The 14,171-nt window shown below is 42.8% G+C and overlaps 1 protein-coding gene across 18 annotated transcripts in view; it reads left to right on the top strand.

Annotated features, from left to right (window-relative positions):
• The window catches only part of MYO9A (myosin IXA), a 192,915-nt gene that overhangs the window by 137,978 nt on the left and 40,766 nt on the right, over positions 1–14,171 (top strand). For 17 of the 18 annotated variants that reach the window (XM_068695727.1, XM_068695738.1, XM_068695741.1 and 14 more), the window contains 4 exons: positions 47–188; positions 1,017–1,212; positions 5,521–5,640; positions 10,547–10,622. In XM_068695727.1, coding sequence (XP_068551828.1) covers positions 47–188; positions 1,017–1,212; positions 5,521–5,640; positions 10,547–10,622 — 534 coding nt within the window. The remainder of the gene's footprint in view (positions 1–46; positions 189–1,016; positions 1,213–5,520; positions 5,641–10,546; positions 10,623–14,171) is intronic. The other variant, XM_068695739.1, reaches the window with a different exon arrangement.

Genomic DNA, 14,171 nt, shown 5'->3' with positions numbered 1-14,171 from the left:
AAGTTCTTTCATTGTGTTTACAGCTGTCCTCTTTAATTCTTTCCAGCTTTCCTCAAGCTACCAACCAGACTCTGCTGGACAAGTTTAAGCGTCAACACGAAGGCAACTCCTACATTGAATTTCCAGCGGTGATGGAGCCAGCTTTCATCATCAAACACTATGCAGGCAAAGTCAAGTATGGAGTGAAGGTCTGTCACCCAGCTGTTCCCCAGTGGTTGCTTTCATTTAAACCATCTTGTTATGGGATGGAGAGCACCAAAGGCTCTGTAAAGATGTTATGAAGAGTACTTGGCTAGAGAAAAGAAGCAAGCTTTGGGAAAGAAGTGTTTGGTGAAAAGCTTGGCTAAAATATGCAAGGGGAAGGTGGGGTGGTGGTGAGGATTGTGTCTTCCTGTTCTCTTCCATGTTGCAAACTCTTGGTATTTTGGAGAAGAATTAAGGACACGCACTCAGGCTGATGCTACACCCTAGCAATGCATTGAAATTTGGTATTTGGTAGCATTTTGGGGCTTGGTTCATCTAGAGAACCTAATGTCTTTTACTGTTTCATCATTAGCCTTAGAGCATAGAGGTTATGTGATGCATCTTATTTATTATTTTTGAGATTATGAGATGCATTACCTGCATCTCAGTAATGCAGGTAATTTTAAAATCCCATGCAAATGTTCTCAAAGTTGACCCCATTTACCTGCATGCCAACTGAGTTATTAGCAGAAGGATTTTTGGTGGGAAGATGACCTTTTATAAGAAACTGCATTAGTATTTACAACTGCAAATCTGTAATCATGCTTCCGGTGCAATAATTACACATGAGAAACTTAAGCATCATCTCTGAGATGCTTCAGGTTGTTCCGAGTGCCTTGGAATAAAACATTTATTCTCTGGAGATAAAGAAGTGTCTGATATGGAGGCAGAAAAAAAGATAAAAGCATGACTCAGTAGTCCTGTTCCTTAGTGTGTCTTGCAGATATTCTTTATTTCACTCCTTCCTCCTCCTTGTTTCTCTTTCTCCCTAGGATTTCCGTGAGAAAAACACAGATCATATGCGTCCAGACATTGTAGCTCTCCTGCGAAGCAGCAAAAATGCCTTTATCTGCGGAATGATAGGGATTGACCCGGTGGCTGTGTTCCGATGGGCAGTCCTCCGGGCGTTTTTCAGGGCAATGGTTGCTTTTAGGGAGGCTGGGAAACGATACATTGAGAAGAAAACTGGTAAGTGTGCCAATTTCCTGACTCTAGTGTATGTTTTCCACCAGCAGCATGGATCTAGTATGTTCCTACAATATTTTAAATTGCCAGACTGACTTACCAGGAGTTAAAAATGACTACCAGAAATGTTTATATAGCTGATATCCAAAAGTTATGTTTACAGTCGTGTTTGCAGTAGAATTTTAGCACTCTAAGTTATTAATTTTACTGCTGCTCCAACTTTTCTTTTTTTTGTAGGATGCATGCATAGGAAATCCAGAAAGATTCAAACAGAAGCATAAAAATTATTCAGCAGATAAAGCACATTCTTTTTAGTTAGGAGTTCTTTAGCTGTTAAGGTTACATCTGGGAGAAAATGGGACGTAATTCTTCTTTAGAGTTTTTCAAGCTGTTCACCCTTTGAGCTGAAAGAGAGCGTGTCTCTTGTCTAGCAAAATTCATTGCTTCGCAGTCATGCAGAACCACCTATCCGTCCTCATGCAGAACATGGGGGCATTAAATTAAAGGAAAGTAATGGTGCATCATCATGCTGTGGCAGGCAATACTTGGCTGTGCTTTTAGAACATTTCTCTGCATTAAAGCAATTTTGGAAAGACGGGTACAAGCTATTACTATTAATTTCCGTGCACAAGAGGGCTTGAAATTCATGATGAAATTAGAACATCAGCAGGGAAAGCGTCAGCTGAGTTAAAATTAAGCACAGAGCTGCCCCATTCATTTTCAGTTTGAGACGCGGTGAGGTGTGCGTCAGGAGAGCCAAGGGACGAGAATCATAGATAGGGAAGCTGTGCAAGCAGGAAGAATAATTTTCTTGTTTGGGGAGAATAATACCAGCCTCTTGGTCAAATACCAAGAACAGCAGGAGACAAAACCGGCTTTCAGCTATTGAAACTCTCCCCCAAACCACTCTGGAGGGGAATGAGAAAGGACATTTCTCATGAACCTGTGTCTGCCTGGCACATCAAGGCAGCACTTGGACATCGGTGTTTTGCCATGCCAAAAGGAGAGTGGCAGGGACATTTCATACCGCAGCCTCCCTGTGCATTGGAGCTTTCTTGAAGCTTCTCATTGGCACTGGAGAAAGGCCGCTTAAATGAGTTGGCTCTGAAAATCTCAATTTGCATTTTCCTAGCATCACCTCTTAATCTTTCACAAATCCCAGGCTGAGCTACAGCAAGCTGTTTGAGGAAATAAAAAAATAAAATAAAATAAAATAAATATATATATGTTCAGGCTCTGAAAGTAAGAGCTCTTCCCCTGCTGGTTTCAAGCTCTGCTTTGCTTTCTCTGCCTCTTGCTGTGCTCATCTCCATAGCCAGCTTTCTGCCTTCCCAGCCTTGAGTTTGTGGCAGTGACTTGCTTATATCTATATAAATCAATGTATAGATATAAATCAGAGTCCAGGAGGTTTTCGGACAATTTTGGAAAACTCAGTTCTTGCACCACCTTCTTTTTCCAACTAACCAGTACCCGGTAATGGCTGAGACAATTTCAAACTTTTTCTGGCACACAGTGCTGCTATTTTATCTGTCTTAGATCATTTGGACCACTTTCAAGTGTCATTGCCCCACTTTTTACTTCAAAGCCTCTATTTTTAAAAGTTAAAAAGGCAGAAAAAAAAAAAGAAAAAAAAAAAAAAACAAGAATCCTCAAAATGATGGATAGATTAGGTTCACATTAAACTTCCTGATAATCCTCCAACAATTTGTATGCTGAATTTCTGCCCACGTGCAGGATGTTACTGAATAATTCCTGAATTGGGAAAGTGTCATGGAAATTCACCATTCTATAGACAGAAGTAATGGGAAGACTTTACCTAAAGCTAATTCCTGTGATGAGGTAAACCTTCATCTGTCAGAGAACATCTCTTGCTTCCCCTCCAAGCAATGGCTGAGCAGGGGCAGTGACAGTGCCTGGGTCTCTGCAGAGGATGTAGCTGGTACAAAATCCCACCTGTCTTTCAGAAGCATCCCAAATCAAAAGGCTTTCAAGGAGACGTCGCTGAGCAGAAGGCTTGGCCAGTATTTAGGACTATTAACCCTCCTGCTCCCCAAAATAATGCTGAAAAGCCACAACATGACGTTTTGGACAGGGCACCTATGGCAAAATGCATTTATAAATTATTAAAGAGTCACTTGGCACTAAAATTACCTGGTAATTGTTCTGGAAAATGCAGGCAACTGAAGGCAGCATATGTTTTAAGTTTATTTTATTTTTACCAAACCTTACTGGCTTTAATTAGCCTGATTTGAATGCCTGAGTGCCTGTGAATGTGGAGCTTTTGTTGAAATTATGGTGGATTAGCTGAGAAGAACCTCACACAAATAACCTTGTACGTTCACGCAAGTGTGGCACACGTTATAATTTGATGTAATTTGTTAAAAGGCGTGCTGCCCAGCTCTTGGTTTCTGAAGCCCTGTCTGCTGCTGCTACAATCCATCGGGCAGGTGTAACTAATGAACAGAAAAATGTCTGAAGCATGTTGCTTTTTTTCAAGCCTCTTTGTATTCTTTTGTCTTCACCACAAATTGATCTGCACTGCTTCTACCTGTCTGAAGGCCTGTCCGAGTCATGCTTGCAATACCCAGCGGGGATTTTCATGAAAAAAAATCTGTAGCCTGTGCATAAGCAGCTTTTCAAAATTTGCTCTGCTTTCTTTTTCTGTCAGCCTTTCAGTTATCTTCTCTGTGCCAGCAGTGCCAAGCAGTGCTGTGAGATCTGTGCTGCTGCAGGGATGACTGCACTTGCTTCCCGCTGTGTTTTTGGGGCTCTCCTTTTTCTCTTTCGTGCTCCTAATATTCTTGTAGTGCAGCTTTTAGCAACTGTGTGACTGTCCCTGTTAACTTGGAGGCGAATAGCAGCAAAGCAGCATAACTGCAAGCTTTCTTCTCCCCAAGAGATAGCTCTCACGGTGCTGCCGACGCTCTGCAAATGAACCATTCCTCGATCTGGCCAGATGCAATTAGCTGAAGGGTGGACTTTTTCCATAGTTGGATGTTGTTATTATTATTATTTAATTTATCAGGGAGGATTGAGATAGTCCAAAAGAACTATACATTGGAAGTAGATTTGTTTTTAATGAACTTTGATGAAAGGAACATTATCAAGCTTTTTAGGAAAGAAATTTGGCTGATTGACAATTTTTTGTGGTCTGCTGTATCATTGCTATGAATGTATTATGCAAAAAAAAAAAAAAATACTTTTTCTAGTGAAAACTTAGAAGAGTTGGTGTTCATATAAATCAGGCTATTGGGACTCTGAGCTTTCCCATTTGTTTTTTGCTGGAGTTGGGATGCCATGCAGCCCCATCGCCCCGCTGCCTTGTCATGAGGTAACTGAAGTAAAACTGCAAAAAATGATCGTGTAGGTTCCACTGAGCAGGATGAAGGGGTGTTACTGGAGAAGGACGACCCTTGACAGTGTTCCTCTGTAAAGTTCAGCTCGGTCCTTTCTGATGTTTTAATGCGTTGGTTTAAATGCTTCCGTACGTGCTGGCACAAGGTAACTCCTCAGTAACCTCATCACACAGGAGCATGATGTATCTCGGGGAGTTCTGACTGCCTTGATCAGTTAATTGAATGCTGACGGAGAGGTGCTGCCTGGTCACAGAGTGGCACCTGTGTAACCTCTCCTCCAACACGGGGCTGGAGCTGGGCCACCAAAGTCCTCCCAGAGATGGTTTCTTCCAGCTGCTGGCCTCAACCCATCACTATTTCTGTCTTCTCCTTAAAAACAGTCCCACCTCAATCCAGTCAATGTCCCTTAAGGAATACTGAATCCTTGTTAATACAAGTAATTTCTTTTTTCCCTTTATTTGTCAATATCCGAGCAAAGCCCAGAACTGGGATGAAATGAGAATTTGAGGTGGCTGTGCCTGGGAGCATCTGTGCAGGAAATTACAGCTAACAGCTGGCAGAGGCACGGAAAGGATTTTGAATAGCAGTTAATAAAAGCAAAGATTTGTGTAATCATTTATTTTATGTCCAAATAATCTTGGAGTAATTATGAAGTTATTGTGCTCTGGCTAATAAAAACCGTACGGCACTGGGGAGTGCTGGAGTTGGGATGCCATCCAGCCCCATCGCCCCGCTGCCGTGTCATGAGGTAACTGAAGTTAAATTGTGTCCTCGCTGCATGTGGTCCGAACTGCTGCAATTTAGGGAAGCTCTGATCCAGGCGCAAGAAGCGCGTGGCTCTCGAGCTCTCGTGTCCCTCGGGCAGTTGGCAGCGTTGTTCTTCACTCTCTCCTGATTTCTGCTTATGTAATCTTTCTCTTCTCTCCGTTTTTTTGTTTTTATTTTGCTTCCCAAGGGCATGATGATGCAGTGCCATGTGCGGTTTTGAAAAGTGTGGATAGTTTTAGCTTTCTCCATCACCCAGTTCACCAGAGGAGCTTAGAGATTCTGCAGAGATGCAAGGAGGAGAAGTACAGTAAGGCTCCACATCCCGCCCTTCTCTCTGATACCACACTCACACGTCAGGAAATGGAAACCAGGTGCATTCGGCAGAGAAAGGGTGAAAACACCTGAGAAGCCTTCCAGGACAACCTGCTGGTTGCCAAAAGAAATTCTGAGCCCATTGGAAATTATTAGGCAGAGCTTGGAGAGTAAAATCAAACACAAACCCATGCCTTTTTAGACATGGGGTGGTTTTGCTAAGTGCTTTCCCTGTTGCTGACCTAAGTCAGGATGCTGAAGCGCGGGGTATTCTTGTTTTGTTGTTACCACACATCTGATATTAAGCCCAAAGAGCTGCAGATGCAGTAGGAATATCTCTGCATGTGGCTTGATGCAGTTGAATTTGACTTCAGACTTGCAGACAGATCTCATTCTGGTTTGATTTGTTTCTCAATTGCACCTCCATTAATTTCATCAGACTCTAAAAATAATGATAGCTTGTGAAAGCACCAACATGGTCTCCAAGGACTATTACTTATAAAGCGTTTGGCAATGTTAAAAAGAATGAGCAGGTAAAGATGCACTTGGTCTCCATTTCTGCCTCCTCACTCCTCTGTCACGTAATAAACTAGTTCTGCATGACAACACGTACACTTCTGCCTGCGCTACTAATTTCCAGGGCTGGACTTGTGTGGTGGGAGGAGAAGGGAGTCTGAGCATAACCTCACGGGGCCGGTCAGCGGCGTAATGCCGTGCAGGGACGTCCTGCTGCTCGTGAGCACGGTGCCACTGCATCACTTGAGAGGCCACTTCCAGCTGCAGACCCTGTAACCTGTCGGAGAATAGGAAACGATGTAGTTTTAGGAGTGGCCTCACTGCTTTCAGGGAGTGATGCAAAAACCTACAGGTGAACCTTCAGAAGTATGTGTGTGTATATATATGTATGGATGTATTATTTTGTGCTTGCAGCTTTAGATGTATGATTTTGTGCCATTATTATCTTCCATTATTTTGCATACCAAAGCTTACAGAAATGCAGCATTGCTATATGCAGTCAAGGGCAAATTCTCTGCCCAAGTTCCTAACTTTGCCATCATTGCAACTTAGGCGCGAATGCAAAATTTTGTGGTTTGTTTCTGCAGAAATGAGCACGGTAAGTACAGCAGTTGCATGTTAACTCTCCACAAATGTACAATTTCTTGCGAGAAACTTCAGATCAGGTTTCTCTTTTCTGTTTCCTGCAGCACTCAGGGAGCAGAGGAAGAATGCTAATTCTTAATTTAGACTTTTGTCTACCCATGTTATTTTTCCTGCAACTTCCCACTGTTGCTTTTATTACTACAAGGAAATACAAAGCAATGGAGCAAACATAGCAATAGATTTTCTGAAGTAGCATTGTGCTAAGTGTCCTTACTGAAGGCAATTGTCAATTGAGCAATTTTAATTGCAGGTAAAGATGTGTAGGTTAGCTCAGCAGTATAGGAAGTCTGTCTGGTTTTTTTGTTGTTGTTATTGTTTTTTAATTTGCAGTTTGCTTGGGAATAAAGGGGGGATTCATACAGAGCTATTTTGAAACACAGTCTTAAATTAATGTGAGGCAGGGAAGTCATATGTATATGGCTGTTGAGTTCACTGCTCTAAGACCTTGTTCATTATGGGCTAGTCTAATAGTCCATGCAGTTTGTGATATAGGCCCCTCAAATGAAAACAAGGCATGGATCCACAAGCAATGTTGCCATGGTTTTGTGAATTGGCCAAGAGCAGTTGACCTGACAAACAAGCACTTCATGTTTTCCTTTGAGAAATCATTCTTATCTACCCATGCCCTGCCCCTCCCTAACACTGGCCATTTCACTGGTGTCTTTGTGTCCTTGTCTTCAAGAATAAGGCCCAGTGGTTAGACATCTCAGTTCAAGACCACATCTGTCCTGGTTGTTGCTCATGAGCAGTGAGCAAACTGGATATTGTCCAAAGCTCTTCCCAGTGAAAACGTCCCTTAGGCAAATCAGTATTTCTGAAACTGCAGTTGAGGAAAAGGGAATAGGTTTTGGAGATGGGAATAGTTTTTTTCCTGAAACATAAAATTGATCATCCTGCATCTGAGCTGGGTGCAGGGAACGAGTTGCTTCTACTCTCACCATTGTTCCTTGGCATGCAGTGTATTAGTATGTACAACTTATTAACCCATAATAATTTTACATAATCCTGTAAGCCATACACAGATCATCTGATTAAAATCATCTGATTCATAGGAAGCCCTCTCTGTTTCCCAGAAGAGGGGCTACACGAGTATGGCAACTTATATTTAGCTTTGGCATGTATAGAATCATAGAATCATAAAGGTTGGAAGAGACCTCCATGATCATCTGGTCCGACCATCACCCTACTACCAATATCACCATATTATTATGTCCCTAAGCGCCAGGTCCAACCTTTCCTTGAACATCCCCAGGGACGGTGATGCCACCACTTCTCTGGGCAACTCGTTCCAGTGCCTGACTACTCTAGGTCTGCTTTTGAGAACCAAGGAGTGGCTTTTTAGTCTTTTTGTTGTATGTCGAAATGAGGTTTCTTTAACCCTTGTACCATTTCTTGTACCATTGTGCACCATAACTTTTATTAATCAAAAAGTCACTTAAGGTGCAAAGCTGGCAGAACTACAGTGCAGTTCTAATGCAGCTATTATCTGGAAGTCTGAAAGAACAAATCCCTTTTCCTGATCAATGCCAGGTGCAGATGCAGTGATATTTTGATGCTACCTTGCCTTCATAAGTTTGGTCTGACCTGGTTGGATGATGGCTTGGGATTTTTGTTTTAGGGATTTCTTTGGTGAGGAATGAAGGAGGGGACATAGTTTGCTCCAAAAAGGAAAGAAAAATTTTGCAGTACCAGTGAAAACTCGCTGTTTGTGATTACTAGAACTGGTCACCAAACACTGCAAGCAAAGTGAAGTGCTTTAGGTTAAAGGAGCCTTCTGTGCATTAACGGGCAAGCATCCAGGCATGTGTGCTCTATATAAAATAGACACAGCCAGACATTAGGTGCTTTCCTGTTGTAAAGGTAACTGCAAAAAATAGTAAGACAGTATTTTAAGGAGGGAAAAAAAAATCAGCAAATAGTGGAAAAGTCCTCAAAGAGGAGCAGGACGGATACCTAAACAGTGCCTGAAACCACCCACCTCTAGCAGAATCACTGCTGCTCTGCTGGCATTTCAGTTCTCTGGACTTGGGCCCTAGAAACAGAAGTCTGAAGGTTTATTATTGCAGATTTCTGACTATTCTGTCTTTTTTTCTTTGTACTTGGGTTTCTGTGCTCTAAAGAAGCAATTTGTGCCACAGAAATATAAGTCTTGAAAGAGGTAAAAGAATGCACCTCTGATGATGAGTAATGTAACAGAAAAAATGGCTTAAATTGCAACAATGGAGATTTCAAAGGGAGCTTTAAACTCCAGGCATAGCTAAGCACTAGAATAGATTATCTGGTCTGCTTTTGAAAAATCTTCAGTTAGAGATTGCAAAACCTCCTAAGCAGGAATTGTTTCTGCCTTGGAGCAAGGGAAGCTTTAGATGGCCTGTGGCAGCACAGTCCCATTTTTTTCACTGAGATTTAAAGGATATTTGGACACTTGTACCTTTAGACATAACATTAACCAAGTGTACTGTTAGCTTTTTTCTTTTTTGGTGTTCAGGCTCCATATTATAATGTCTGAGGAGGTGGAAGAGGCCATCAGGTGTCCTGTTGGAGGGATGCTGTATGCTGAGGTTTGCTGGGAGCTCAGCTGCTCTTTGGGAACCAGGCTGTAAGGAGTGGACTGGGGTTGGCTCCAGTCTCTGCGTGCTCACTTCTGTCTTCAGCCTCAGAAAAGATCCTTATGGCAACTCTTAGCTCAGAAACTGGGCTGTATAAGAGAGAAAAATGATAAATCTGGGCAGGGAATATGATATTGCTTCTTCCTATTCAGCTACAAACTATTTTAGACTTCTTTTCTGTGTATTTTTTTCTCCAGTTTTGTCCCACTAGAGAAGTGTCAGGGTAAAGGAATATACAATTTTCTTGTGTTTAAACGAGTGCTACAATGTTTCCTGTCTCACAGCAGAGATTTCAAGACACTTAAAAATTGCTTGGCTGTTTTCTTGTCAAATCCAAGCTTATTGGGTCTTTAAATATCTGTAGTTTAGTGACTTGAAAGGTGTTTTGTTTTCTACAAAAATTGCCTTCTGTCATCATAAATGCTTGGTTACAAAACATTTTCATTTTGGGGAAGGTAACAGATGAAACATCTGCTTCTGTAACCATGCACGATGACTTCCTTGGCTATTTCTTATGTATGATGCTCTAAAACTACCCCTGTCAAAGGGTATAGCTCATTAACACCTCCTCATGCAGCACAACTTGCTGTGCACATCCATACCCATTTATCTGCAAGAGGGGAAGAAGCATGCAAGAAAAATATTACCATTTCCCTGCAGTGATCCGAATACCTGTCTTTCTCCAAGCACCTTATTTATAGCCAGGTATTTTGCCTGTGTAAGCAACCAGGCTGTCCCATGGGCACTGGGGACCCTGTGTTACTGCTTAGGAGTATTTTGGACGTGCAGGAAATGGGTGGCCAGTCCCCAGCGTCACAGCAGCGCTTCCTTCACCCCTGTTGCTTACGAGCCGGGACAGCGTGTCCCTAACACGAGGTGTGTATGTGGGAGGGAAAGCAATACGCTTGAGCAAACAGTGTTACTCATAAGGATGATGACTCGGGGGCAGAGAGGTACGATGTAGTAGACGAAGGGTATGTCAGCATCCTTGGCACCCTTGTTTGTATGCCCAGCATGTGCCATGACACGTACATACTCCTCCTCGCTGTAGTCAACACTAAGCTATGGCTCTGCTAATTGCATTCTGGTGAAGAGCCAGGTAGAAACTTCTCTCTTGATGTGCTGCTTTAGGTATTACCCGGAAAAGCCCACGAACACCGCTCTCAGATCTCCAGGGAGTCAATACCATCAACGAGAGGACCCAGCGGTAAGTCTCTTGCTTTTACATTGCCACAGCATTGAAATGTTAGATGGGAGAGCGCTAGCGGTTTTTACAAATGACTGTATTAATGTTTCTCCCAGCATGTTTATTAACGTTGTCTTCTCTTCGTTCTCGTGCTGCTATGTGGTCATATTGAAATATCTTTATGTGACTTAACAGCAGGCACAGAAAGCAACTTTCCTCAGTCACAAGGAAGAAGTTGTAGGGGGTCTGATGTACGAAGTGGTAAGAAACATGCAAAAAAAAAAATAAAAAGGATGTGCCAACATCAAGGAAAAAAAAATGAAATAGTTTATTGAGCATCTTGATTGCTCAGGTCTGCCTTCATGGCTGCTCTGAGTTTCATGAGAAGAACAGAACAAGTCCAGAAGATGCTCACCAAACACCATGGTGCTTGCATCTCACTGTATTGTTTGTTTTGTATGCATGTGACACAAAATATCCTCCAAATATCTCATGAAATCTCTGGTTTAGTTACTTTAATGTCAAATGGCCAAGATAGACATCACAGAAAAGCAAGGATATCTAGGGGAACAGAAGGGCCTTTTATTGTCTGGCTTTTTTGAACATGTCCTCGGAATTTCCCTGAATTTCTTCCCTTTGAGAGCAGTGGATCAGCATACTGCTGATCATGCACAGCACCCTGCTGAAGGAGCACTGAATACTCTCAAACCACTACAAGTTGGCTTATTTTGTGGCCAAATAGGATTCTATTTCTGTGAAGTTTTTACCTAAAAGGATTGAGCCATTCAGACAGGAACGTCTTGCTGCAGAGTAACACCTTTTCTACAGGGAGCAAGGCAGGCTGGTAGAGGATGTGTAGCTGTAAAGCTGATACGTGATCTTTTAGGAATTCAGTCCATCTCTGCAAATTTGTGACACTTCATGGCTTTGTGCAGAAATCCTGCTTTCAACAACAATCTCATCCTCTGGTGGAAAGGAGATTACTACCTTGTCTTTCCTTATGCCAGTCTTTCCCACCTCTCCTTTTGTTTTTCGTGCTGCTACAGCTCTAATCCGTTGGGTTACATAGAGCAAGTGTATGGCAGCATTTGAAGCAGAGAAGTTTGTTGTCTCCAGAAATGATGTTCTCTCTTTCTAGCTTCTCTGGTTGCACAGGTATCCTTAAATGTGATGTAACATGAAACTTTGTCGCTGTGAAGATCTTGGGTAGATAAGAGGCGTTCTGCAGTTTCTCTAGCTGCAATCTCTCTCACAGCAGTCTGAAGGAGGATGCTTATTGGAAGAAAGCCTTCAGATGTGATGTTGGTGCTTGGATCACGTCTATGAAGTAAGACAGGGCTTTTCAGGTTGTACAGCTCCAACTTCAGGGCCTGTCAAGGTGGCACTATTTTCATAGCCCAAAACGTTTTAATTATCTGGAGCTGTTGATAGCACATCTTGTAAAGGCAGGGGAACTCCTACTGTCCCAGGGAACAAGGAGGATGTATTTGTTTACTCCTCGCTGGGGAGTTCAGTCTGTGGTCAGCTGTATTTATTTGGCTTAAAACAAGCCAGTACAGCCCACAAGTTCCCTTGAACAGTCACGATCAAGGGTAGCAACTGCTGTGCCTTCCGTGTCTTCCTTCCTTTATCCTCAGCAGTTGTATCCTAACAATAGTCAGGACAGACATTTATTCCTTTGATGGACACGTTTGCAGTGACGGGCAGAAAATGTATTTTTAAGGGCATAACTCCTATGTTCCTCCCGGTGAGGTGGTTCAGCAGTGTGGGCCATAATCTTGGCATCCTTGGGCGATGCAGCCTTGGGCATCATGAGTGACCAGTCCCCAATCGTCATCTGTGCCCTTTCCATCTGAAACTGCGAACCAAAGTGTGATGTGTGATACCTTTAAAATCCAGAATGGGCTTTTGGAGAAGGCACGTGACTTTAATGCCTTTTATTGTGGATAATTTTGATCTGAAGGGGTGTGAATTGCACTTTGTAAATGTAGGTTTTTTGTTTAAATTGCACTTGTCAGAAAAGAGGAGCTAACTACAGAGATAAAGGTAACACCTATAGAAAAGAGATTTACTTTAACAGCCCTGCTGATTGATTATCCCTCATTTCAGAAGTGCAGAGTTGTAGCTTCCCAATACTTCCCAACAGATAAGTTGGTGAGTGATTTACAGAGCTAAATTAAGCAGAGGACTCCTCTTTTAAAGCCATCTCATTATCATGTGGTGGCTGATAAGTCTGCCTTGTACATCCAACCCACAGGATAGCCCCGGGCTCTCGTCTAAAAGCAAATTTCAGGCATGACATCATGCAGGAAGTCACGGGGAGGGCTTAGCAAGCCTTGCTCTCTCTTCTGATCTCCTTGGAAGAAAGTGGCCGTGTGGTTCACACATGCTGGGACGGCAGCGGGAGGAAACCAGGCCTCGGCAGAGCATCGGGGAGCCAGCATGCCTTGGAAGTGCCTCCAACGGCCACCGAGTAATGAAAGCCATGCCATCGCTAACCAGAAACTCTTGGGCTGTCTGTTTTTGTGCAGCAGAAGCCTTTTTATGTTCCTTGATGTCTGCACAGCATGCAGGGAAGCAGGTGTTGATCAGTCCACCTTGAAACAGTTGGTTCTGCCCGGTGAGATGGTTGCCTTCCCAAGCACCAAGACAGCTGTGCCGGTCACTGTTTGCATGTATTCATCCCAAAGTGTCCTTAATAAAGAGGGTTGTTCTCTCTGTTTTTTTTTAAATTTCATGGGAATTCCTAGGGTTTTCTTTTTTTATCCTCATTTAGAGTCTGTATAACCATGGCCTGTCTTAAGAGAGTACGTTATGGTTGGCGCAAATTAATGACAGGTTGTAGATCCCAAAAGTGGCCATTGAAGTTTAGGGGAATTGGTCAACTGGTGATGTTTTTCCCCTGCAAGTGGGAGGCTTTGGGACCTTAGTTGTGAAGGTAAAGAAGGTGGCCTGGAGACATCACTTGGTGATTAAAGCTTCTCACTGGCCTTCCTTGCATCGAATGGGATGCTGAAAAAAAATAAAAAAGATCCTTGAGTGCTCTGTCAAAGGTTTGCTTTGCTGTGATTCATCCTTTCTTTTAATAGCAGTACATGTCAAAATAAAGATTTAATGGAACTAGGAAGGAATGTTAAAAGCACTGCGGCAAGGTAATAAGGGGATTTGGACTTTAATATTATATTGCTCCGAGGATCTGGCTATAGGCTTTGAGCTGGCTGAATTAACAACTTTACCTGCTTAATTTCTTCTTTCCATGTGGCACTTGATGATATTTCCCCTTCCTTCAAAACAAGACTTGAAGGCAAATAGCTGCTTCATTGCTAGACCTCAGAAGTGATGCCCGAGGCCTCATTTAAATCACCGTGTCCATCAGCATCTTCATGACCAGAAAACTGAGGCTGCATTACTGGTGTCCTCCATGTGCTGGGTCTCTTCCTATTCCTGTATCTCTAGTGGTCGTGCAGACCCCACATCTCTCCTTAGACCAGCTTACAGCGTTATTTGATGTGACGGTTTCTGCAAGGCTGGTAGAGAATTACAAAAACAAACAAAGTATTGCAGCCCAGG

This window comes from Anas acuta, chromosome 12 (genome assembly GCF_963932015.1).
Source record: "Anas acuta chromosome 12, bAnaAcu1.1, whole genome shotgun sequence".
Taxonomy (NCBI): Eukaryota; Metazoa; Chordata; class Aves; order Anseriformes; family Anatidae; genus Anas; species Anas acuta.
Note: the sequence above shows the minus strand (reverse complement) of the source record. Positions and strands in the feature narration are given on the sequence as shown.